This window comes from Typopeltis vanoorti, chromosome 10 (assembly GCF_054136105.1).
Source record: "Typopeltis vanoorti isolate ZY-2024b chromosome 10, IOZ_Tvanoo_1.0, whole genome shotgun sequence".
NCBI lineage: Eukaryota > Metazoa > Arthropoda > Arachnida > Uropygi > Thelyphonidae > Typopeltis > Typopeltis vanoorti.
In genome coordinates, this window is record NC_143558.1 from 26,525,804 (window position 1) to 26,551,441 (window position 25,638).

General features: G+C 35.1%; 2 protein-coding genes across 5 annotated transcripts in view; one reads left to right on the plus strand and one right to left on the minus strand.

The window, feature by feature from the left end:
• The window catches only part of LOC150102257 (transcription termination factor 5, mitochondrial-like), a 46,448-nt gene extending 43,783 nt beyond the window's left edge, over nucleotides 1–2,665 (plus strand). For all 4 annotated transcript variants that reach the window (XM_090399276.1, XM_090399274.1, XM_090399275.1 and 1 more), the window contains one exon: nucleotides 1,136–2,665. In XM_090399276.1, the coding sequence (XP_090255402.1) occupies nucleotides 1,136–1,822 (687 nt within the window). In that variant the 3' untranslated portion in view covers nucleotides 1,823–2,665. The remainder of the gene's footprint in view (nucleotides 1–1,135) is intronic.
• A 7,413-nt stretch (nucleotides 2,666–10,078) lies between these two features.
• LOC150102258 (ribosomal protein S6 kinase alpha-5-like) overlaps nucleotides 10,079–25,638 on the minus strand; it is a 79,266-nt gene continuing 63,706 nt past the window's right edge. The window contains exon 9 of the mRNA XM_090399541.1: nucleotides 10,079–10,123. Within this exon, the coding sequence (XP_090255667.1) occupies nucleotides 10,079–10,123 (45 nt within the window). The remainder of the gene's footprint in view (nucleotides 10,124–25,638) is intronic.

The following is a 25,638-nucleotide window of genomic DNA, read 5'->3' on the forward strand; positions in this document are numbered from 1 at the left end:
CCCAGTGTTGTCATGTCTAATATTTCAGTCTTCTATTGCACTTCTAACTGAATCAGTCCCTCTAAATTTTTGTCTTCCTCTGGCATTTCCTGCCATTTTGGCATCAAACATGTTTTTGCTAACCTTTCCCATATATTTAAGCAACCATACCACCTTAGATTATCTCTGCTCACACATTCTTGAATGCAAATCATATTGAGGTCCCCACCTAGTATCTTCGTTTTTAATGTGATTGTGACATTGATGCCATCTGTTCATTCACCTAATTTTTCTCAGAACTCTCATATCTTTGTTCAACTGCTTTATCTATAACCCATCTCTCAGCACCATAACTTAAAATTAGTTTGATCACCATCTTATATGCTGCTGCTTTAGTGTTTTGGCTAATTTCTCTCTTATTCCATATAAATTTATTCAGCTGGCTCCCTGCCATACCATTTTCACGTATTCTGTTGTCTGTTTCCATATTTAATATGCCATCTTCACTAAAAACGGTGTCTTAATTGCTGGAATATTTTATTTGTTCTATAGGATCTTCATTGAGAATACAGTTGAAGTTTTCTGTTTTCCTGTCTCTTTTGGTCATTTTATTGTTGATTTGCATACCAAATTTGTTATAGCTAACTAGTTAGCTTTAGTTAGAGAATCCTGGAGACTTTGATCCATAAGCACTGGGATCAAAGCCAGATAACTAGGAGGAGACCTTTACATCATCTTTAAGAAATGTAGAGAACCAACCAGGGCTTCTGACCTAATGCCCTGTCCTCGCCTTCATGTGATCCTGTTAATAGGTGTACAATGGGTACTGAACAAACAAGGATGAGCTGGGAATTAAGTATTTAGCTGACCAAATTGTACTCTTTGTTGGCTTAAACCAGAAATAAACATGATGATACAACAAAATGAAAAATATTTGTATGCTATTTACTTATTTGACTTAGTCAAACTGGTCACACTTCTCCCAAATAGATGTTTCTGTATAGCACTTCATTTTTTGCAGTGAAAATGAAAAAAAAATGTTTTTCCAACCTAGATGCAACTATGATATTTGTTTTTCTCAACATAAAATTTATAATACTTTGTTTCTAATAAATGATATATATTTTCAGAAATCTTGTTTATTGCATCTTTCCAGATATGCACTTATCACCTTCTTATATTACACCCTGGACATCTTAAAGCCATCCTTGAAGTTCCCATTTGTGATAATTTTGATGTGAGAGAACTTGTCAACAGACATCCTAGAATTCTTCATCAATCTGCCAACAATTTGAGTGCAAACTTACAGTGTTTGAAAGAGTACAGTATACAAGATTATCAGATTGAAGAATGTCCAAGTATACTGATGCGTCCAAATGAAATACTTAAAGCAAGAATGGCTGAAATGCTTCAGATACCTGAATTTGAAAATCATAGAGCAACTCGTGGATTTCTGTCCTTAGTTGATGAATATTCACATGGTAATGAAAGTTGTCTGTATTTAGCATCCTGTTTAAATAGTACTTTACCAGAAATCAAGTACAAACTGTGTAGACATCCTTTTGCTGCATGTGCTACATTATCAAATGTAAAGAAAGTTATTCAATTTCTGCTATTAAATGGAATTACCAGAAGACAGTTATTAAATGGATTACCCATAGTGTTATATGAGAGCAAAAAAGTTGAGAAAATGTTTTATGACTTGCCACACTATGAAGAAATTCAACCATTTGCTGAGTGGAAAGTTCATAATAATTTCTTACAGTTTCTGTTGTATTATTTAGAAAAGGATACTTATTTTAGTGGGACAGGTATATATCTACCAGATAAAGATGAAAATTGACAGTGGATATGAATAACTGATGTAAAATTCAGTGTATATTATGGGTGATAATAAATTATTTTTCATGGAGTGCAACTTTTGCAGTAAAAATCTCAGGTATGTAAATATTATTATTATTATTTTAAGACCCCATGGTGGAGTCAAAGACTCATCTAGGAGGTCACTTTGTCATACATATAGCTCATAATACTGTGCCTTAAACACATTCAAATTCTCTGCAGACACCACGATCTCAGGCAATGCATTCCAATCGTTCACAACTCTCCATGCAAAAAACCTGCTTCTCACTACCTTGCTCACACCCTTCTTATACAGTTTCCAAAGATGACCTCTTAATCTCCCACCATTTTATGAAAAAACCTCCTCAACATTAATCTTATAACGACCCCTTACCAACTTGTATGTCTTCTCAGCCTTTCTTCATATTCAACATTCAAGAAATCAGAAACTACCTTAGTGAATCACCTCTGGATCATTTCTAACATCTCTTCATCCTTCTGTAAACCAGGTGACCAAATCTATGCATAGTAGTCCATATTTGGTCTAATCAAGGCCTTATACAATGGAACCAGCATCTCCTTACTTATATAAGTCGGTGTCCTCTGCATCGTTGCCAGAATTCATTGCATTGTTGTTCCATCACCCTAAGATCTCTTATTTCCCTCACCTCCAACAATATATCCCCACCAGTGGCATCACATGCCCATTTAGGTTGAGTGTGCTGTCATGTGGCTTATGCAACCCCCACTACAAAATTCACGTCAATTTGATCATGTGATTACATTTTTATTGATGTATGAAAGTTTTATGAGCATAGCATTCATCTTAATTGGTCCAATGCAATTAATTGTAGGATAACTTTGAATACTTTAATTTATCAATTAATATAATTTTAAATATGGAAAGCATAAAAGTCAAATGAACAATAGCTATGCTTCACATGCACCATTTATGTGAGAGGCAGAAAGGGTTTATGCTTCGTGGTGAGATTATGTTATCATTGACAAATGCTAAAGTGAGACACAGATAATTTCATTTTTGATACAATTTTTAAATACAGCCATATAATACACACAGAAATCAGAAAAAGTAATCACTTGGATAATTATTATTTTTCCAGATTGAACCAAATAAAGGCTGAAATAATTTGTTTTACTGACTTATTTATATAAGTTTCATCCTTTGACTATAATCATACAATCTGCAAAAGCTCTGGCAGAAAATAAGACATTCAGTAGATCGTCCAACACTGTTTCCCAAAAGTTATAAATTAGTTATAGAAAATTATACATTAAAAACTTGTCTATATCAGTGTCCTAAACACTTCATGCATGCAAAACAGATGAAACTCAGAAAACAAAAACTTTAATTCATGACAAATGACAATGTTCAATTGGATTGGTTGACACAATAACCAATCAGCCACTGATTTCCTCTTATATACCTCTTTCTTACTCACAGTCAGTCTCTCCTCATTTGCTGCTCTCAAACTCTCTATGATGTCACATTCACAAGGATGAAAGACCTTTATGAACTGCTCATTAAATATCTAAACCATATCCTCTGCAGCAATTATCCTTATACCATTTTCTCCAATCAGTGCCACCCAACATAATCATTCATTCTTTTGTTGGATACATATTGAAAGAACTCCCTAGCATATTTTTTTGACTTCATTAGGTAACTGCTGCTCATACTGAACTTTTGCTACCCTTACCAACCGAGTCACCCTTCTTGCCTGTTCTTTGTATTCCTCATGGAATTGATTATTACCACTACTCTTATGTTGCCTCCATAATGCCTTTTTTTTCCTCTGTTGGATGTTTAATGTCTTCATTCAGCCATTTCACACCTACCTTATTTAACCTTCTGACTTTTGGAATACATTTAAACATTGCCTCTACTAAACAGTTCTTCAATATCACTCAAGCAGCAATGATCTCCTTTTCACTCAGCTCCTCATTCCATGCTACATCTGCAAGCTGTCTCCTGAGCTCATAATCATCAGCCTTGTAGTTCCACATATACCCTTTCCTCACATGGTTGGCAACCACCCAGGTAATCACTTGATGGTAACTCTCACCAACTGAATGGAGATTTGACACCTCATTTATAATAACATCCTCCGATGAGATGATCATATCCAACACTCTCAATCCTCGTGTGCCTTCTGTTACATACTGTCTGAGGTAGTTGTATGACATTAAACAAATATGTCAAGGCAGATGTCAATTCCCTGTCATATTCCTTCAAAATATATCATATTTTGAATATATCATGTGGTGATATATCATCAAGTCCCACAGTTCTAGGAAAATATACAAAATTTCCATATATTTTAGGAAATTGTTGCTTTCATGACACAGTGTTATTGTTTAGTTCAGTACACATGACATGCTTATGCAAGTAAATATATTATATTTTGTAGCAATGGAAGAGGGAAAGAATGTCATGAGAATGAGAGAGCAAGGATAAGTCAATTGAAAATTAAATGTTTGGAATTAAAATGAAAATTACAATGAATGTGAGATCTAGTCTTCAAAGAGAATGGAAATTAGGAGAAATCAAGAGCCAGGGAAGGAGAGGAAATTGAGAGAGAGAGTGTGGATGAGAAGCAAGTGAGGGGGGGGGGTGAATGAGGAATGAATGGAGCTGTGAGAATATGGAGATGTAATGACTTGGGATGTACAGAGCAGAATTTTAGAGAAGTCCCTGCCTGGGGAAACAGAATGAAGTGTGGCTGTAACAATGAAGGGAGAGAGGTCAAAATGTGATGGTGACTGTTGGCACAAGTGATGTGAAAGGTAGTGATTTAAATTGCATAGCAAAAGATTTAAGATCAGTGTTAGAGTCTGTATGTAGCACAAAAGTTTGATAGAAGATAATGTGTGTGGTGTGTGTGTGTGTGTTATATCAGCATGATGATGCAGATTAGAGAAGAGTGTCTTCTCAATAAAATTAACAGAACAGAAATGTTTTTCATGACTATTTTACTTTTAACAGTGTCTCGAAGGTGAATATCTGATGTAAATATGTGTTCTCAATAAAATTAACAGAACAGAAATGTTTTTCATGACTATTTTACTTTTAACAGTGTCTCGAAGGTGAATATCTGATGTAAATATGTGTTCTGGCAAGAAAATTCTGAGTATCAAATTTGCATGTCAGAAATTGATCTATCATTCAGATTCAGTAGAGTTGATCAGCCATTCAACACGTCCACACAATGCAAATTACTTGCAACCACATCACTTCATTCCCATTTTTTGGCTTTGTTAGATCCTGAATGAAGGAATCTTGGAAAGAAATCATTCATTTAGGGGCTAACATACAAAAATTGCAAACAGAGAGAAATACCTGCACATCAGTTGTAATTAAAAGTGAAACTTCCTCACTTTATGTAAAAATTTGTATTCTTTATTTAAGCTATTGTGATTAATTTGAGATTTCATTTTTGTATGTCTTAAAAAAAGAGGGATAATGTGAATTAAATTTAAGCCTTCCTTAAGCTATGTAAAATCTATTGTGAGTCATCATAAAGCTGTTAAGTATTAATTCCTGGAAGGCCTAAAGCTACGCACGTACAGTGTAATGCTGGCGGGTATGGCTTATTCAGAAAATCACGTAACCATGTATTCCATGAATCCGAGTATATCAGCATCGTAGAAATGAAGGATAAGCCAAAGGGTGAAATTAGTAAGGATTTTGTGCAAAAAGGGGCTGAAAAAGAGGGTGCTCGATAGGAGTATAAAAGGGGGTTGAGCCAGGAACACAGGGCTTTTTCTCTTGATCACTTGTCGTATCGTTTTCCTGTTGGGTGGTTCGGAAGTTGGCAGGCAGTTTCACATAGGGGGGGGGTGAAATCTGTGATGTCGGGCAGCGAGCGTTCGTAAAGAAATGAAGCTGGATTCTATGCAAAGCTGAAGGTAAAAATTCCAGTCCTAGCAGAATCAAGCCGTCGCTGAAAAGCCCCATTGAGTTGTTCCTGAAATGCAAAGGTTTTTGAGTCCATTTCTGGCAGATAGAATGAAGATAGCGTAATCCCTACATTGGCGTATAGACAGCCAAAATAGATGAGAAATATCCAGAAAAACACGTGGTGCAGAACGACATGGGAAAAAAGTCGGTAAGGTGTAATTGCTCTAATTTTGTGTGAATGTTCATTAGAAGAAAGAAGATTGTTTACGATTGTGAAATTAAGAACTTTATATTAAGGAACTCTGTGGACTGTCACTATTAAGAAAGTTAACCTCGTTTGTGAGTAAGAAGAATTGTTTAGGAGAGATCTTTTGTAACTTGTATGTGATAGGATTAACTTGATGCGAAATGAAAGGTAGAATTTAGTATCTCAGTAACATTAGAATGGTTGATAGTTTGTTCTTACGAGTAATACTACTGAAAGGAATATGCCCAACTTAACATCATTTACTTTATATACCAATGTGTAATTACTGTGTTTAGCTTGCCTTATAAGTTTTAATTAGTTCGAATGTGTTAATCTCTTAGTTCGAGTTTTATTTAGTATTGAGCATAATTAAGTGTATGAGTTTGTAATGTGTATTAGATATTCCAATAAACATGTCACATTTTCCTGAACCTGAGTCATGCCTGATTACGATTCCAAATGACCACTTATAAAAATAGAACCTATTTTGGCGGGAAGGATTTAGAGAGTGAACATAAAATATAGATTTAGGTCACGACTGCAATAATCTAGCTCTATATGGCAGTTAAGTAAGATATTGGGTAAGAAAGCTAAGAATCTAGTATTGTATCCCTGAGCAAGGATCTTTTCTGCTATAGGATACTGGCTGGTGCAGCAAAATATAAATTTGCTCCGAAAAGGAAACAATCCTAGATATAAAAATAAGATTAAAGTAAGAGAAGAAAGAATAAATAATGAAAGATAAATATATAACAATAGAGCAGCTGGTAGGATTTTGATAGAAGAAGGTTTTGATTCCTGGAATTAAATAAGAAGGATAGATTTAAGTAAACAGCTAATTGAGTATAAAGATATAAAAAATAGAAAAACATCGATTTTAACAAATAGAACAACTTATATAACAGCTTACTCATTGGATTAGCCACATCTCCAGTACCTTAAAGATGATAGGCTGTTGGATGATGAAGCCAGGGAGTCGCTGGCGAAGATGGCAGATTGGCTTAATATATCACAAAGTGTCATCTCGGCACTATAGATGCACTTTCAGAAGATAAGAACCATTACAAGAAGAGCTGGCCAAAGTCATTTGAGAGCTGTCTCAACCAGAATAGACCACTATCTTGCTCTAACAGCAAGATGTAAGCCTATGATGTCCAGTCACAAACTATCTTTTGAGGTTGCTGCAGCTGAAAATATTTCCAACCAAAGAAGAATTATTATATTAAGAAGACTCAATTCGGATGGACTCTGAATTGAGTCTTCTTAATATAATAATTCTAAATATTGATCATGAAGCCTGCTCTCAGGCATGTTTAGCTGTTAGAGGAGATCATATGTCATACTAATATTATGTGAGGATATAGTATCTACTTCTGTAATGTGATCTTTTTGGTAATTCTTATACATATGTAATGTGTATAATCTAGTGGTTTGTGTTCTATTAACCACAAATCTCCACAGAACTCACTGAAATTGGTGCTATAAACATGTGATTTGGAGCCCCAACAAATGGGGTAGATACAGTGCAGTTCTCTGATTCTTGGTTCCTCTAACCATCCCTCCAACATCAAAGAAAGGGACACTTACACTGGAGATGGAATAATGATTAATGGCCTTTATGTTTTTGAAGACATAAAGGGGGGGTGTCCAGATTTTCTTTTCATGCATGATAATAATACTGTCCATAGAGTTAAGTAATGGAGGAGTATCGTGAAACTGAAGATATCTAATGACCAGCATATCCAGCATGATCACCAGACATAAATCTGATAAGATACCCTTGGATGTCACAGTGCATGTGGAAAGCCACCATCTCAGTCAATTGGTGAGATAACGTCTGGTCTACTGGAAAAAAATGGGATTTGTTGCCACAGAATCTCATGGAACACCCTTCTATCAAGCATGATCCCTGCTGTCAGGCCTATTTAGCTGTTAGAGGAGATCATATGTCATACTAATATTATGTGAGGATATAGTATCAACTTCTGTAATGTGATCTTTTTGTTAATTCTTATACATATGTTAAAGATGCCAAGCAATTTTATAAGCTAATTTTTTAACCCTTTTTCCCAAGTAAGCAAACAGACAAGTAAGTCAAGTTTGTGGCTGCATGTATATACATATGTAATGTTCCTTATACATATCTGATGCTTCTCAGTGTCTATTTCATTGTTATTCTATTGTACACCACCATATACTAAATTTTGTCCTGCTTCATTGCAAACATTGTGAATTATCAGTCTTCATTGTGAGTTTTACACCACATTTTCAAAGTGTTTTTGTTAATTTTGTCAAGCATTGTAACTATACAAATCCAAAATCTGCCCACACTTAGAATACTATTCATGTTTGGAGTGGTGCACCTAAAAATGCCAGCCTGGTTGGCTGAGTGGTGAGCATATATGCTCTCCAGCCAAAAGGTGGGTTCAAATCCCATCGTAGGCATGGGTGTTTGTGATTATCTGTGAAAATACTAGTGGTGGTGGACAGTAGATGATTGGTAGTTGCAGTACGTTGTAGTTAGTGGATTGAGTGGTGGAGATGGAGAGGTAGAGTAGATGCCTTCCCTCGATGAGTCTTTGGACTCCTTGGAGGCGTTACATAATAATAATTCACCCTAAAAATTCTTGATGCAGTATACAGAGGATAACACTCATAGACTCACTTATATGTCTAGATCTCAGGTGTACTGTTTCAGCTCTGTTTCTTCTACACATGCCTCCATGGTCACTGCTCTAGTGAACTGGCAATCATCATTCCTCCACTTTGTCAGACCTGCTACATGAAGAGCAGTAGCTGCCCAACATCCCTTTTCAGTACAACTGCAAATACATTGAAACTGTTTCTCCTCTTCATTTATTCTAGTTACCTCTATCCTCAAAGTTTTACCCAACAATACAATCATCAACTCTTCAGGAAAAATGTCTATAGATTTCTTCATTTTCAATCCTCACCTGCACCCCACAAACAAATGGCACTAATGTGCTATAGGATCTTCTATTTTTTTTTTTTTTTTTGTGTATGGGATAAATATATATAAAACAAAAACGTCTTTCTTCTACTAGCCACCTATTGAAAGAACCCACTGGAATATTTCTTTGGCTGATTTCTGCACTTTTGTTTTTTTTAACCAACAACGTCACCTCATATCCCATTCTTTATACTGTTCATGAACCAGATTATTGCTTTCAACCTTATAATGTCTCCATGGCTTCTTCTTCTGGATTTTATTCTTAATCCCATTATTCATGCATATTACACCTCCCCTATTTTCCTCCACTCGTTCCTTCCTGCTCTCGTTCAGGCACATTAAATGAAGAATATAACTTCTTGGTATCTTTAATTTATAGTATAACTTTTGACAGGGATTGTAGTTTTAATATTAATAATTGCAAGGTGTTACACTTCGGGAAGCTGGGCTTCAGAAGTGGATGAAATTTGAGTTCTTGGGGTGATGTGCCCTTCAAGTTCCAAGGGCATATTGCAAGTGTTGTAGAGACTGCACATTGTATTGCTTATATAATAAAAAGTACGTTGACATGTATTGGTAAGGGTGGTAGTAGTGCCTCTATATAATTGCATACTAAGGCAATTGATGTGAAGTCATTAGCTTCTATATACAAGTAGCCCAGTCGTGAAATTACTTCGCTCACAAACTTTGTTTGCTTACACTTGGATAAAGGATTAAACCAAGAATATAACTTCTTGGCATCTTTAATTTATACAACCCCCCATCATTTGTCCAAACTAAAAGTCTCTTCAAATTTTCCTGTAGAGAATTAGCATCATCAATACTCCCGATAATTCTACCTAACTTTGCATCATCAGCAAATGTGTGAAGATTCCCATTTATGCAAGCATACTGTAAAATTGGGTGTGTGACAAGGCACACACTATCCACACTGTTATTTATTATTTATGTGGATCACATTTATGAAGAAAAGTGGCATTTAGCCTAATCTCAAAGTTGGAGATGTTAATATTTTATACCTATGATGTTATACTCTCAAATAAATCCAGTACAAGTCTGCAGAATCCTTAACTAAATTAAAAAAAAAAAAACTGAAAACATATTGCAAAACAATAGAAATTTAAGATATGAAAATAGGCAAGAACATGAAACCATTAGCTCCATACTGCATGGAAAACATATAAAATCAATAAAATATTTCAACTAATTTAGGCACAGTTTTCACTGATAGATGGCATATATGAAGATAGACAACAGAATATTGAAGGCTGGTGTAGTAGGGAGCTCTCAGCAGAATAAATTTAAATGGAATAAGAGAAATTAGCTAAAACATCAAATAGCAGTATACAAGACAGTATTCATACCAATTTTAACTTAAGAGAGTTCTGAGAAAAATTAGGGGAGTGAACAGATGCCAGAATGATATAAAAATTAAAATATTAGAAAAGATTACTTAAGTATAAAGAGCTAATAAACTTCATTTCGGCAATGAAAACATTACTTAAATTAAGGGGATATTAAATCCCACATAGTTTTAAAACCGAATAAGAAACTCCAAGATTGGAATCAGAGAGTTTCTTGCCGAATATAGTAAACTATAAAGTATCGGCGACACTAGCGTTAGCCAATGCAAGTGATCCTAGTACGTGGTACAATACCGGGCAACTCGTTGCAAAGGTGGGGGAAGTTCAGATCGCTATTCTTAGGTATTTTCCATAATGTAAAAACACATTTCCTAGGAAATGTATGCTGTTATTACATTATGGAGGGAGGTCACTACCCAGACCGGTTTCAGCCTTTTTTGAGGCTTCATCAGTGAGTAGCTAGACCTAATACTAAAGTGTATAGCGAAAAGAACTTATGTACTCTGCAAACGAGTTTTCCAAACAGGTGCAACCATTAAGTTACTTAAGTATAAAGAGCTAATAAGCTTAATTTCGGCAATGAAAACATTACTTAAATTAAGGGGATATTAAATCCCACATAGTTTTAAAACCGAATAAGAAACTCAAAGATTGGAATCAGAGAGTTTCTTGCCGAATATAGTAAACTATAAAGTATCGGCGACACTAGCGTTAGCCAATGCAAGTGATCCTAGTACGTAGTACAATACCGGGCAACCCATTGCAAAGGTTAGGTCTAGCTACTCACTGATGAAGCCTCAAAAAAGGCTGAAACCGGTCTGGGTAGTGACCTCCCTCCATAATGTAATAACAGCATACATTTCCTAGGAAATGTGTTTTTACATTATGGAAAATACCTAAGAATAGCGATCTGAACTTCCCCCACCTTTGCAACGAGTTGCCCGGTATTGTACTACGTACTAGGATCACTTGCATTGGCTAACGCTAGTGTCGCCGATACTTTATAGTTTACTATATTCGGCAAGAAACTCTCTGATTCCAATCTTCGAGTTTCTTATTCGGTTTTAAAACTATGTGCGATTTAATATCCCCTTAATTTAAGTAATATTAGAAAAGAACTTAATAGTATTAGCATTCAGGAATGTGTGAGCAGAACTAATTCCAAGAAGTATTGTCACTTAACTGGTATGGTTGGCTGAGTGGTTAGCATATCTGCTCTCCAGCCAAGAGGCTGTGGGTTCAAATCCCACCTAGGCATGGATGTTTGTGATTGTCTTCCACCTTCATTCATCCAAGTGTATATACACTCTCTCAAGATGGACTGGGTCACCATGGGAGAAGTAGACCCAATTCTCCCACAATGGGAGAGGCCTTTACCCTGCAGTGGAAAGAAAACTGACTGCTCATCATCATGGTCACTTAACAGAATGTAAGAGGAAGGATTAGCAATTCAATGCTAGAATGGTAAAAGACCTAAAGGTAGGCCATAGATCTAGGTGTATTCATGTGGTTAAAAATGCATTAGAAGACTGAAATTTGACAATATTAGAGTCCACACAAATAACAGGCTAATTTGGAGGAAATTTGTTGACAGGAAGTTAGTGATAATGTATGATATTGTATATCATATAATATCTTGTAAACCTCCTTGAGGATATATACCAAGAATTTGATTATGATCTACTAGAGAGTCACTTAGTGAAAGATTGCTGTTTAAAGTTTGACATTGAAAATATAAGTTTTCTTTTTGTAATAAATTAATCATTTGGATTGTGTTTTAGTGTAATTTTATTTATTTTTCATAGCTTAGTGTACCTGAGTGATTGTGGAGCTTTGTATGTCTGAAAAAGATATTTCTTATACTATTTTTGAAGCTTGCAGTGAATGATGACAAAATGGCAATATAAACAAGATCTGCCATTGTGCACCATGAAAATCAAATGTAACTAACAGCATGGACTTTTCAGGAATGGTTCATAGTGCAACATGTATACATGACAGATGTGGATAACGTTTTTGTGGAGAGATTGAAAAGGAGATGAGGGAACAGATTCTTTGCATGGAAAGTGGTTAGTGGGTGGAACATTTGCCTGAGTATGTTGTGAATACAGGCACATTAAATCAGTTTAAGGCATAGTTTGATGAGCTTTGTGATAGTGTGTACCTCCTGTGACAAGTCTGATGTTAATAACAATACCAGGTGTTATCAACCCTTTGCCTATGGGCACTTGGTGCTCTTCCAACATATTCAGAGATACCCACTCAGATTTTATAGAATACTCTATTATTCTATTGATTTTATTGTAGGAAGTCAGCACAGGATGATCCTGCATAAAAAGTTGCCCGCTTTCAGTGTGCTAACAGTAGTTAGTCTTTCTCTTCAAATTTTACTCTTCAGCTAGAAGTCAGTATCAGTGAGTTTGAGTGCATCTTTGTGAGCAGTTCTTGGGGTATTAAACAGTTATCATCTCCCTGAAAATAAATGTGGATATTTAAAAAAAGAAAATATATAATCATCAATCTGAATGGGTAGAAGCCTACTGCTTTGTTAAAAATAAAAGACAAATGTGTGTGTGTGTGTGTGTGGTATGTGGCAATTCTGTTGCAGTTATGAAGAAGCATAATGTGGAGTGACATTTCGAGACTAATCACTCCTCATCTGACCACAATTATCATGTTAATTCTGAAGTCAAAACTTACATCTCAACAGTTAGTTTTTATTAGACCAATAGTAAAGCATAAAAATGCCATCATTGCTTCTTATAAAATTACTCACTTAATAGCAAAAAGGAAAAAACCATATCAGGATGGTGAATTGATAAAAGAGGCATTTCATGCCGAAGCCAATTCTTTATTTGAATGCTTTAAAAACAAACAAGAAATTATGACAGTGATATCAGACCTGCAGCTTTCAAATAAAACAATCACAAGGTGGTTGATCTCAATTTCCCTTGACATGCAAGCCCAACTGAAAAATGATTTAGGAAAATGTGAATACTTATCCCTGCAATTTGATGCCCATGAATGGTCAAACAACAAGAATGGAAATTTACCATACATTTAAACAATACATCAAAACAACAGATTTCCCTCTAAGCAAGTTGGTAGCGATCACTACTAATGGAGTCCCAGCAATGATGGGCACTTTCAAAGGATTTATTGCTCTCTTTGCAAGGAGGACAAATCATTTCCGATCTTTACATCATACCATTGCATTATTCATCAAGAAGCATTTTGCGGTAAAGTTCTCTCCTTTAGTCACATCAAAACAGTTCTAAAAATAATAAACTCAATTAGAGCCTCTCCTCTACAGCACCGCTTCTTTAAGTCTTTCATTGAGAGTACCGACGATGTAACTAAAAAAGATCTTATTTTTCATTCCAAGTTTGCTGACTAGGCAAAGTAGAAGTACTTTCAAGATTTGTGAGTTTGATTGAAAAGATAAAAGAATTTCTCATTTCCAAAGGACAGAACTTTGAGCGGTTGAGGGATCCTTTTTGGTTAATTGGATTTGGGTTTCCTTATGGATATCATAGAAAAATTAAATCTTCTAAACTTGGAACTCCAAGGAAAGGATAAACACATTGTGATGATGATAAGTTTGATCAGATCATTCAAAGAGAAGCTGACTTTGTGGATATATCATTTGGAGTGAAAATCTCCCAATCATTTTTCAAATCTGAAGAAAACGATTGACAACAGAGTTTGTCCCAGAATCATTTGTTAAATCGCTTAAAGTGCTTCAGGAAAAATTTGACAAGATGTTTGAGCAGTTCAACACCATTTTGCCAATGGTATCATTTTTTAAAACCCTTTTACAGACTTTGAGAGTAAACGAAATTGCTGAACTCATTACAAACTTTAACAATGCAACAACAGAAGAACTGGAAATTTTAGATCTCAGGAATTGATATCACATCAAAGTCATATAAAGGTGATGAAAACTTTGGTGTAGGTTGATGGATAGAGAAAGATTTCCTGTTTTAAAAAGTTGTGCATACAAGATGTCGTTTTTGGGATCAACATACATGTGCAAGTCAGTTTTTCCACCATGAACATACATGTGCAAGTCAGTTTTTCCACCATGATGTTAATCATAACATCATAACATCATAACATCATTTATGATGTTAATCATAAAATCTAAATACAGATTGCAACCAAATGATGAACGTGTCGACAGTTGTTTGTAAGCTGCAACATCATCTTATATTTCCCAACTACAAAGGACTTGTCAATGATATTCAACTCCAAGGATTCCATTAAAATCCATTTTTCTTCACAATTTGTTTAAAGCATTTTTGTTCCTTTCCAATAAATTCAAATATTGACTCCATTGAGGATACTGTAATATTAATAATAATAATAAATTTTTTCTGGAACTGAATGTTCCAGGAAAGATTCTAATTAGGTTTTAGACAGTGAATTGGTGGGAATGCACTACTGGAAGTGGAAAAGTAAGGACCACATTGGCTAGAATTGTGAAGACAACCTTGATCGAAATATGGATGCTACTGTGCACAGATTTGGTCAACTTGTTTTCAAGGAGAGGAAGAGAAGAAGATGATTAATTAAGTTAGTGTTGAGTATGAAGACATTGAGGGAATGGTGTCCGCAGAGTTGAGAAAAGAAGGGGATAGGATTAAGTCATGTTGAAGAAGTTTGTACCAGTTTAATATAGAAGCGCTTGTTGATATAGTATAGGGAGACAGAAGTAGAACATCAGGTTATCCTTGGGAATTACACAGAGAGGGTGTAAGTTTTTTGCATAGAGAGTGAAGAGTAAGTGAATAAATTTAAAGCATGGTTTAATGAGGATTTTTTTTTTTTTTTTACTGGAAAAATATGGAATTCTAATGATAATAATGAGATTACTGGAAAAAGAACACCATCATTTTTTGCACCATACTTGAAACCATTTATGTGTGTGTTATATTCCATAGAGTCATTTACGACTCCTGGTGACTCCATGAACATACACTCTCCATTTCGATCTGTCCCTGACCATGTCTTTCAGAACCTCCAAGCGCACTCCAGTTGCTTCTTTAACTCCATCCACACATCTAATTCTTGGTCTTCCTCTTCTCCTGCTTCCATCAACTTTAGCAAGCATCATCATCTTCTCCAGACTGCCATTTGCTCACATAATATGTCCAAAGTATGACAATTTTTGCTTGATGATCATAGCTTCGAGGGAGCAATCTGGCTTTATTCTGTCTATCACTGACTTATTGGTTTGCTTTGCAGTCCATGGTATTCTTAACGCATCTCCAAACCCATAATTCAAATTCATCTATCTTCTTTCTTTCACTCTTTCTCAGGGCCCAACTTTCACATCCATACAGTATCACAGGGAATACCATTGCCTTCACGATTCTGACTTTTGTTGCGACGCTGATATCTTTATCTTTAAAGATCTTGCTTAAATTTGTTATTGCTTTCTTTCTGAGTAATAATTATTTATACATGCATATTAATAATGATAATAATAATTTATACATGCATATTATTCAAATAGGACTAAGTTTTCTACTTGCTAGTCTTTATGGGAATGATGTGGTTAAGTGAGTTAGTTGTGAATTTACTTTTAGAACCAAACTAGACTGGATAGCAAAAATGGGTAGAAAGAAGAAGACAATAATCTTGTAAATGATAAAAATTTAAACAAAATTCAGTAAAAGTTTAATTTTATAGACACTGGCTGAGTGAATTGCATCTTTGTTCTGTAACCAAAAATGTAGGTTCAAATCCCATTGTAGCACAGATATTTGTGAAAGTTTTTATAAATATCTTTGCAACTGTTGTCGTAGATAAATTTTATCATGTTATGGGCTAAAAGATGCTTATTTTAGACCTTATTCGGAAAAAAAGTTTCAAACTACTTCCTGTTTCCAACAAGCAAATGAACAACTATGCAGGAATGTGAATCATATAAGAAAAAAAATTAGATCATCGTCATCATTTACTGGTATTGTAATCACTAAGATTTCGCCAGATGTTATGTGATACTGTCAAACATAATTACTATTTTCCAATCAAACATTTTCTTCCAAATTATGATTATTTCAGTTCCTGTTTTGATCAGCTCATTTCACTCACCAACCACTCTCCATGCAAAGAACCTACACCTCACATCCTCCTTATACAGTTTCCAGCGATGGCCTTGTGTTCTACCCCCCCCCCTCCCGTTCTATGAAAAATCTCTTCCATGTCGACCTGATAACAACCTCTGACTAGCTTATATGTCTCAATCATATTCCCTCCCTCCCCTTCCTTCTATTCATGAGACTCTGTAACTTACATTCTCTCAATCTGCTCTTGTACTCCACATTCCAAAGACCATTAACCACCTTTGTGAATTTTCTCTGGACCCTTTCCAACATATCCTGGTCACCATGAAAACACGGCATCCATATCTGTGCACAATAATCCATATGAGGCCTGATCAAGACCTTATACAATGCCATCATAACCTATTTCTGCATTTCAGGGTCCTCTGCATCATTGCCATTATCTAATGTGAAGTCTTCATCACTTGAGCAATGTGGTACCTGAATTTTAGGTCCTTGTCCACCATCATTCCTAGATCTCTCATCTCCTCTACTTTCATTAGTTTCCCCACCAAGTGTATACTTTGCATCCCATCATTGCTTACCAAATTTCAAAACCTTACACTTGGCAACATTGAACTGACAGTTCCACTTACCTTCCTCATTCATGCAATCTATTCAAGTCCTCTTGTAAAGCCATAACATCCACTTGACTCTGCATTACTCTCTCCAGTTTTGCATCATCTGCAAACAGCTGCATATCACTATTTAAACCCATCCCAATATCATTAACATACAAATTGAACAACAATGGCCCCTAAACTGACCCCTGCAGCACCTTGCTAGTGACCTTTCTCTTTGCGATACCACACTCCTATATACAACTTTCCGATTCTTATCCGACGGCCAGTCACTGATCCAACTTAGAAGTCTGTTATTCCAATACCATCTGTTTCAATTTATTTAAGAACTTGTTGTGTGGCAGTCTATCAAAAGCTTTTGCAAAATCTAAGTACACCACTGCATATGCATCTCCCCTATCAAGTTATTTGTCACCTTGTTATAAGTAAGTTAGTGAAACATGATCTCCCCTTAACAAACCCATGCTAATAACCACAGAGAATACTACTGTTATCAGCCCATTTCTGTATTCTATTTCTCACCAACTGCTTCAGTACCTTCACCACAACTCCAGATATACAGATCAGCTTATAATTTGAAGCTACAGCCTTATCACTACCTTTATGAAGTGGAACAATTTTATCCTCCTTCCACTCCCTTGGATTCTGTGCTGTTATAAGAATTTTATTAAACAGGCATTAAGATATATTAACTGAAATTCTACTTCAGTTATTCTGATTTCGATTTTATTTTCTGAAGTGCCATACTAGCCTTACAGACTAAGCTAACCTATTCCCAGAAGCCAGGTAATCATATTTCTGATATTGGATCAGTGTTGCATGGTTAGAATATAGTTCTTTTTCCATAAAGAACAGTATGCAAAGAGTCTGGTAAAAGAATATGAAATGAATCTTGCAGAATATATATATTTTTTTAAACAAAGAGAGAATTTACTATATTCTGAACAAAATTCAGAATATGGTAGAAACAGGCTATATTTCAAATTAATTAAAAACATAACATGCATAATAAACATAACCTTTAATGAAACAATTTGAACAACTTAATTTTTCATTTAAGTGTGAAGGTGAATAAATGAATAATTTGTCATACAAAACACATACAAGAATATAGATCGATAGATATATAATTATGAAATTGTTATTCTGTTTTTCCTAATAGGCTATTATTTTTAACCTGAAATCTTATTTCAGGATATAACTTTATAAACTGATGGCAGCATTTCACTGTGAGCTGCTTAAATTAGTGATTGTCTTGGATCAGCTATCTCTGATTGGCTACCAGTGGAGATTGAACTACCTACTCAGACTCCAAAAGTTAGATAGGGCTAAAACAGCCTCGCCTATATCTATACGGGGAATAAAGAGTTTTAGTTGATGATATCTGACTTTATGAACTTTTGCAATTCAACTGCCTGTCTTGTAGATACTTCAAATATTTTATTATAATAAGATTAGAGGAGAAAAAATATACCTGAAGCTCTTATTTTATGTGTGTATAAAATAAGAGCTTCTGTTCTCTCAATTTAAGCTTAATATTTAATGGGTAAAGCAATGCTTACCAGCTTTCTCTGAATTGCTGTTGGAACTCCTTGGGATGTATAGACAAGAATGATAAACACATATTATAAAATATAATAATGAAAATAAATAAATAAAATTTGTACGAGACAGTTCCCTTTATCACGGATTGTCGGTCCTGATAAGGACCTTTTTTTTTTGTTTAATAGGCATCAGTGTTCCAAACTGTAAAAGAACAATAGTGGTTAAACTTAACAAAGTATGTATTTTCATTGCAATAATCCTTCTTAAATTAATTTTAACAGCATAGAAGAAAAAAAATTCAGTTAAGATTACTATTTGAAAATTACAATATTATTGGAAAAATCAAAATATTATAGTAGTCCAAAAAAGGATATTTTATACATATATATATAAAATACCCCCTTGAGCCTCAGTAGCTCAGTTACTATAGACAAAGACTTAATTTAGCAAGACCTGGGTTAGTATCCTGTCTACGACATAAAGAACTTTTATCAGGACTTTTCAACTGAAGGTGAGTTAGTCAGTCTCATATGGAGATGGTAGGGTTTTTCTTCACAGAAACTCGGGGGTTTTCATCCCCCAAAAGCCAGAACACACACAGAATTTACAGCCATGGCATAAAATATGCAGATAGTATTAACCATCCTACCACAGTAGTATTAGATTTCTAAGATATTATGTTAGTTGGCTACGACAAGTTATTGAGCCTAACACAAAAGGAAAGATGATGAAGATAATATCTCTCTTGGTTTCAAAACCTATAATACACCAATACTGTGTGGGTGGTTTATTTGTATGTTATAACAAGTAATACAGCTAAGTTATGCTGTTTGGAATTATGGCCAAGTAACTACAAAGTTGATATATTATTTTTGTTAATCACATGTATCATACTGGTAGCTTTGCCTGTTGTTCAATCTGAAAAACTTTACCACATCTGTATGAAACTGATTAACTCATTTTCAGTTGAAAAGCCCTTATAATGATTCTTTGCATCCTACAATGGATTCAAACTTAGGTGTTTCCATTCAAATCCACAATTAATAGGGAAAAAATCACTTTCAGTCAAATTTCTTCACAAAAATTCATTTTAGAACATTTCATCAGAAAACAGAATTTGTTGTAAAAAAAACTTACAGGAAATAGCAAATTAGCAGTGACTGCAGGCCAGTTGATTATTATGGGAAACTTCAGATATGTAGGCATAAATTGGAACAAGGTAACACGTTATAATACAGAATTTATAAATCTGTACCAAGAGATAATCACTTAGTATGTCATGGAGAGAACCTAGAATTTTGAGAGTAAGTACTGGATCTAATGCTTGCATCAGATCATCTGTCCATAACCAAATAGCCATGTGGCTTCCAATTGGACAATGATTATGCAGTCTTGACTTGGGAGGTTGCAAACATAGAATTTTCAGTTAAGAAGAAGTTTATGTGTAGCTATAAGGCTGTTTGAAAAGCTCAAGATACAGCTTGAAGCAGTTCCAAGGCATAAAAATCTGCAAAGGAATATTCTTATCAGTACATGGGAAATGGTGAAGAGCTGTTGAAGAAGACTATATCTGATTGCATAACGAAGGTCAGGAGGATAAATCATGTAGTAAGATGGATTCAGTAACAGCAGTGAAGTTGAGACTCTTCAAGAGGATTTGAATAAACTGGAAAGGTTTATAGTTTTATCTTAAAGTGAAGACTTTTTGTCGTAAAGTGAAGATCTGATCCTGACAGCCTCTATTTGGCCTGAATCCAGCTTGTTCTTCACAAGCTTTTCTTCCACAATTCTTCTCAGCCATTTCTCAAGTATACTGGCATAAATCTTACCAGGAACACTCAATAGGAAAATACCTTTGTAATTCTCATATTCAGTTTTATTTCCTTTTTTATATATGGGTACTATGAGAGCTCTACTCCAATCATCAGGAATTCTTTCCTCTGTCCACACCTTCTGAACAATGCAGTGCAGCTACTGTAGGGCTTTTATACCACCATACTTCAGCATTTCTGGTCAAATATCATCTACTCCTCATGCCTTTCCACATTTCAAGCCTTTGATGGCTTTTCTTCAAGTATGGATATGTATTCCTGACTGTATGCCTGTTGAGTATTTTTTACCACTGTGCTATCACTGCTTGTTTCATTCAGCAATTTTTCGAAGTAATTACTCCATACTTCAAGGATATCTTTTTCTCCTGTTTTCATGTCACCTTTATCAAATCTAATTCCTTTCACAGCAGTCTTTCCTCCATTTCTGAGCTTCTTCAACTACCTCCAGAATATTTTGCCACCTTCTTGATATTTATTTTCTATGTTCTTGCCAAAGTCCTTCCATGACTTTTGTTTAGCTAGTTTTACAGTGTTTAGCTTTCTTGCATTTGTCTCTATATTCTCTAAGAGCATAAGCTGACGTATTTGCTAGAAATTTTTGATATGCTTTCTTCTTTTACTTCACTTCCTCTTACTTCCTGTGTCCACCATGGAGTTCTGATTTTTCTATCCTTGCAGACAATCTCACCACTTGCCTCTCTGGCTGAATCAATCAGGGCTTTCTTCAAGGTTTGCCACTGAATCTCCAAAGTTTGGTTCCTGTTCTCAAACTGTTTCATTTTTTCTTCAATGATCTTTGTCTATTTTAGTCTACAGTTCACATCTGCAAGCTGTTCAACTTTTATCCGCTTTAAAACTTTCTTATGTTATTCTTTTCAATATGAAATTCAATTTTATCCTGCTCAAGACTAAATAGTGATCACTTCCAATTTTCAAATCCTCTGTACACTCTTGTGTCCTGCACCAGGGAGAAAACATCACTATCAACAATAACACTGTTAATGAGACTTTTCTTATTCCTTGCCTCTTCTCTCCATGTGAATTTTTGCACATTTTTATGTTGGAACATGGTGTTAGTAATAACCAGTCCATGTCCTGAGCAGAAATTCAACAGGTATTTGCCATTATTATTAGCTTTGCTCTTTTTTCCAAATTTTCCCAAAATATTTTTGTATGTCTGACAATCACTTCCTACTCTTCTATTTTCGATCCCCAACAAGGACCAACTTTTCCTTTTTCATTGTGTGAGTAGCTTTCTCTCAAGCCTCAAAAAAATTCTTCCACTTCTACCTTAGTAGAGCCTTCTGTGGGACCATAGGCACAAATAAGTCTCATTGTCCAGTTTCCCATTCTGATATTTGCCCACATGACTCTACTTGAGAGTCATGTGGGCAAATTGAGACTGCCTGCCATTCAAGAAGATTAGCCTCGTATTTAGTTGAATTATATATTTATAAAATTATGACATAGTATTTTATTATGTTCAGTACATTTTTCCCCTAGTGAGATGTATTGTAAATAAATTATTGTACTCTTTTTATGGAATCCTGCTTGGTGCTCTGAAAGGATATACTTTATATTTTCCTCTCAATCATAGAGAGTAAGATGCTTAGGAAATTTTGCTTGTAACTGATAGTTCTATAATTGCTACTTTTTGTACTATTCTCTTCATTAGGAATAAGAATATCAGAATAGAAGTGCACCATTTATTAGGCCATGAATCATTGTTCCATAGATCTTGATAAATTTTGAAAAGCGCGTCTATGATAGGTTCTCCAACTGTTTTCAATAGTTTTGAAGTTATTCCATCTATGCCTGGCAATTTTTCCATCTTCACAGAATTATTTATCCTTTATCTAATGCTATTTTTTTAATTTTTCTTCAAAGTTTTGATTATTAAGGCTACTGTCTTCTGAGAAAAGGTTAGTTGTGTAATCATGCCATTATTCCTACAATGCCTTTAATACCTTACCGTAAACTCGTTCAGTGTCAAGACACTCACAACTACCTCAGGCAATCTATTCCACCCATTCACTGGTCTCCAAGTAAAAAATCTATTCTATACACCTTACTAACCACTCACTTACACAACTTCCCCCTTAGAAGTTGTGTAACAGTGTGGTTAACAAATAGGTTAATTAACCTCCATACTTGTCAATATCTGAGGAACACAGAAAAAACTTCCCTTGTTCTCTCACTACTCATCATGTATGGAAAAATTTCTTTTGTGTCAATCTTACAGAAATCCTTTAGTAACTTATGAGTTTCTGTCATGCCCCCCTCTCTTCCACCTGTCAACTAAATCTACAACCAACACGTCAATCTGTCCTCAGGGAACATCTGATAGATTTGTCCAGCATAGTCCCTTGCCTTTGAATCCTCTTCACCACCACCTCCTGATCCTCAACAAAACTAGGCAACCAAAATCTGTGCACATGCACTGTAGTGAAGATATGAAGAAGGATAAGATGATGACCTCTCTACCTTACAGTCAGCATGTTCTTCAACATCCAATCCTTTGAGCTGTTCTGTTAACTTTTGCAGTACGTCCTCTGCACTTCATTGACCATCATCCCCTAAATCCAGAGCATCACTAATTGCCTGCAACCAAGTACCATCAATATGATGTACAGTTTTTAATCTTTTCATTCAAGAGTGCATAACCTTATGTTTTGCAACATTAAACTGACAACCACACACAACCAATTTATTTAAATCCTCCTGCATATTTATATCAACTATTTATCACCTGTTGCCATCTTGTGTTTTGTATCATCAGCAAACAACTCAGTATCTCTCCTCTTAAATCATTCCCTATACTATTAATATACCAATTAAAGATTGGTGTCCCTAATAGAGCCTTGAGGCACTACACTAGTCACCTTCATTCTACTAGATTCAACTCCACCATATACTACTCTCTGGTGTCTGTCTGCCAGTCACCCCCTCATCCATGCCACTAGCTCTGTATCCATTCCCATGTGCTCCAACTTATGCAATATTTTGTCATATACCTTTGCAAAGTCCAGCAGTATCACGGTGTGTAGTCATTTCCTTTATCCAATTCCGATATCACTTTATTAATAAATGTAAACAAATGTTATTATGGCAGAATATACCTTTTTTTCCAAAGCGATGCTAGTATCATAAAATATATTCCTATATGCACTTTCCTGGATTTTAGCTTTAACCAATTTTTTTCCAATACTCCAGCCACCACTCCTGAGATACTAAGTAGTCTGTAATTTGCTACTTCTGTCGTGGAGCCTCCTTTATAATGGATATATGTTATCCTCTTTTCACTCCCTTGAAACCAGAGCTGAGATAACTTCATCAGAGGCACTGCCAGTTCTCTTGCATATTCTCATAGCACATAACCTGTCATTCCATCCAGTCCTACTGCTGTGTTCACATGGATATCTTTCAATATGCTTAGCATCTGCAGTTTGTCTACCTCAGTTCTCACATTTATAATTGCAAAATCTCTGCCTTCATGATACATCTTGAAAAGTGCCCTTAGGAACGGAACTATTTCTTCTGATTCTGTTCACTTTATTCCCATCAGCATTTACTAAAGTTGTTTCCACAGTCATTTTTTTTCCTATTCACTTCATGGCAAAAAAAAAAAAAGGATTTACTTTGACATTAGCTAATTTTCTGTCATAATCTGATTAGCCTTCCTTATCATACTAGTCACCCATCTTAAGAGTCTGCATTTTCTACTACTCAAAAGAATTTTGATCACCTTTTTCATTATATTCCATTCTCTCCACAATGTTTTCTTTATATTATTATGGGCTACTGAAACAGTTTGATTTGAACAGTATATACAAGCAGTTTAGTTGTTTTCTTTGTACATGCTCGGGAAAGGATTACAACAAGAGTATAATTTCTTGTCAAGTATAATTTACTTTTATTAACCAGAAAAAAAAACTCTCCTCCACAAGTGATATAACTGATCTTGTGATGTCTAAGGTAGACTTCTCCATGATCCTATCAAAATTCACATGGATATTACCATTAAGTCATGAATAATAATAATAATATAAATCAACACTATTGTTCTAACTGATAAGCTTAGGCGTTGATGGTTATTCATGACTTATTTTTCACGGTATTAACAACACCACAAACACTTTTATCAACAAGGATGTTTTATTAACGCTAATATTTCACTGAGTTTCAACTCTGCATCATCAGAGCACAACACACATGTAAACGCGACAGTGAGTAAGTGAAACAATATAATTGCAAAAGACAAAAGATCTTAGAGGGCGCCAAAAATAGGACTTTAGATCTTTTGTCTTTTGCAATTATATTGTTTCACTTACTCACTGTCGCATTTACATGTGTGTTGTGCTCTGATGATGCTGAGTTGAAAATCGGCGAAATATTAGCATTAATAAAACATCCTTGTTGATAAAAGTGTTTGTGGTGTTGTTAATACCGTGAAAAATAAGTCATAAACAACACTATTGTGCTGGTACAATATTGCAAATTTAGCAGGTATGCAAAGGTTATACTCACCTTTAATCTGTCTGATTTAGGGAAATATGAATTCCTAAAATAAAATAAAACAATAATCTCTCAGAAATGAGCTTTTTAAATTGTACAAATTATATCATCATCATCACCATCAAATTCCTGCCATGTACCCTCAAGGGGTGTACAGGATATGATAGTACTACATGAAAAATTTACATCATTACTAACTTCCTATCTACAATTTTCCTCCAAATCAGTCTGTTACTTGTCAAGACTCCAACATTATCAGATCTTATATTTCTATCGTCTAAGGCACTTTGTACCATATCAATCCACCTATATCTTGGTCTTCCTCTGAGTCATTTTGCTGCCAACCTGGCAGAGAACACTTGTTTTGCTAATCTTTCTTCGCCCATTCTGTTTAAGTGACCATACCACCAGAGATTAGCTCTGTTAACGCATTCCTGGATGCTGACAATGCCAAGTTCTTTCCTAATATCCTCATTTTTAATATGATATTGCCATCTGTTCATGCCTCTAATCTTTCTCAGCACTCTCATATCTCTGGTCTCTAGCCTTTGGTCAAGTGTTTTACTTCTGACCCAGCTCTCAGATCGATAAGTTGAAACTGGTTTCAACACTGTCTTGTATACAGCTAATTTAGTGTTCCGACTAATTTCTCTCTTATTCCATATGAATTTATTCAATTGACTACCCACCATACCAGCTTTGCTTATTCTGTTGTCTATTTCTATATTTAATT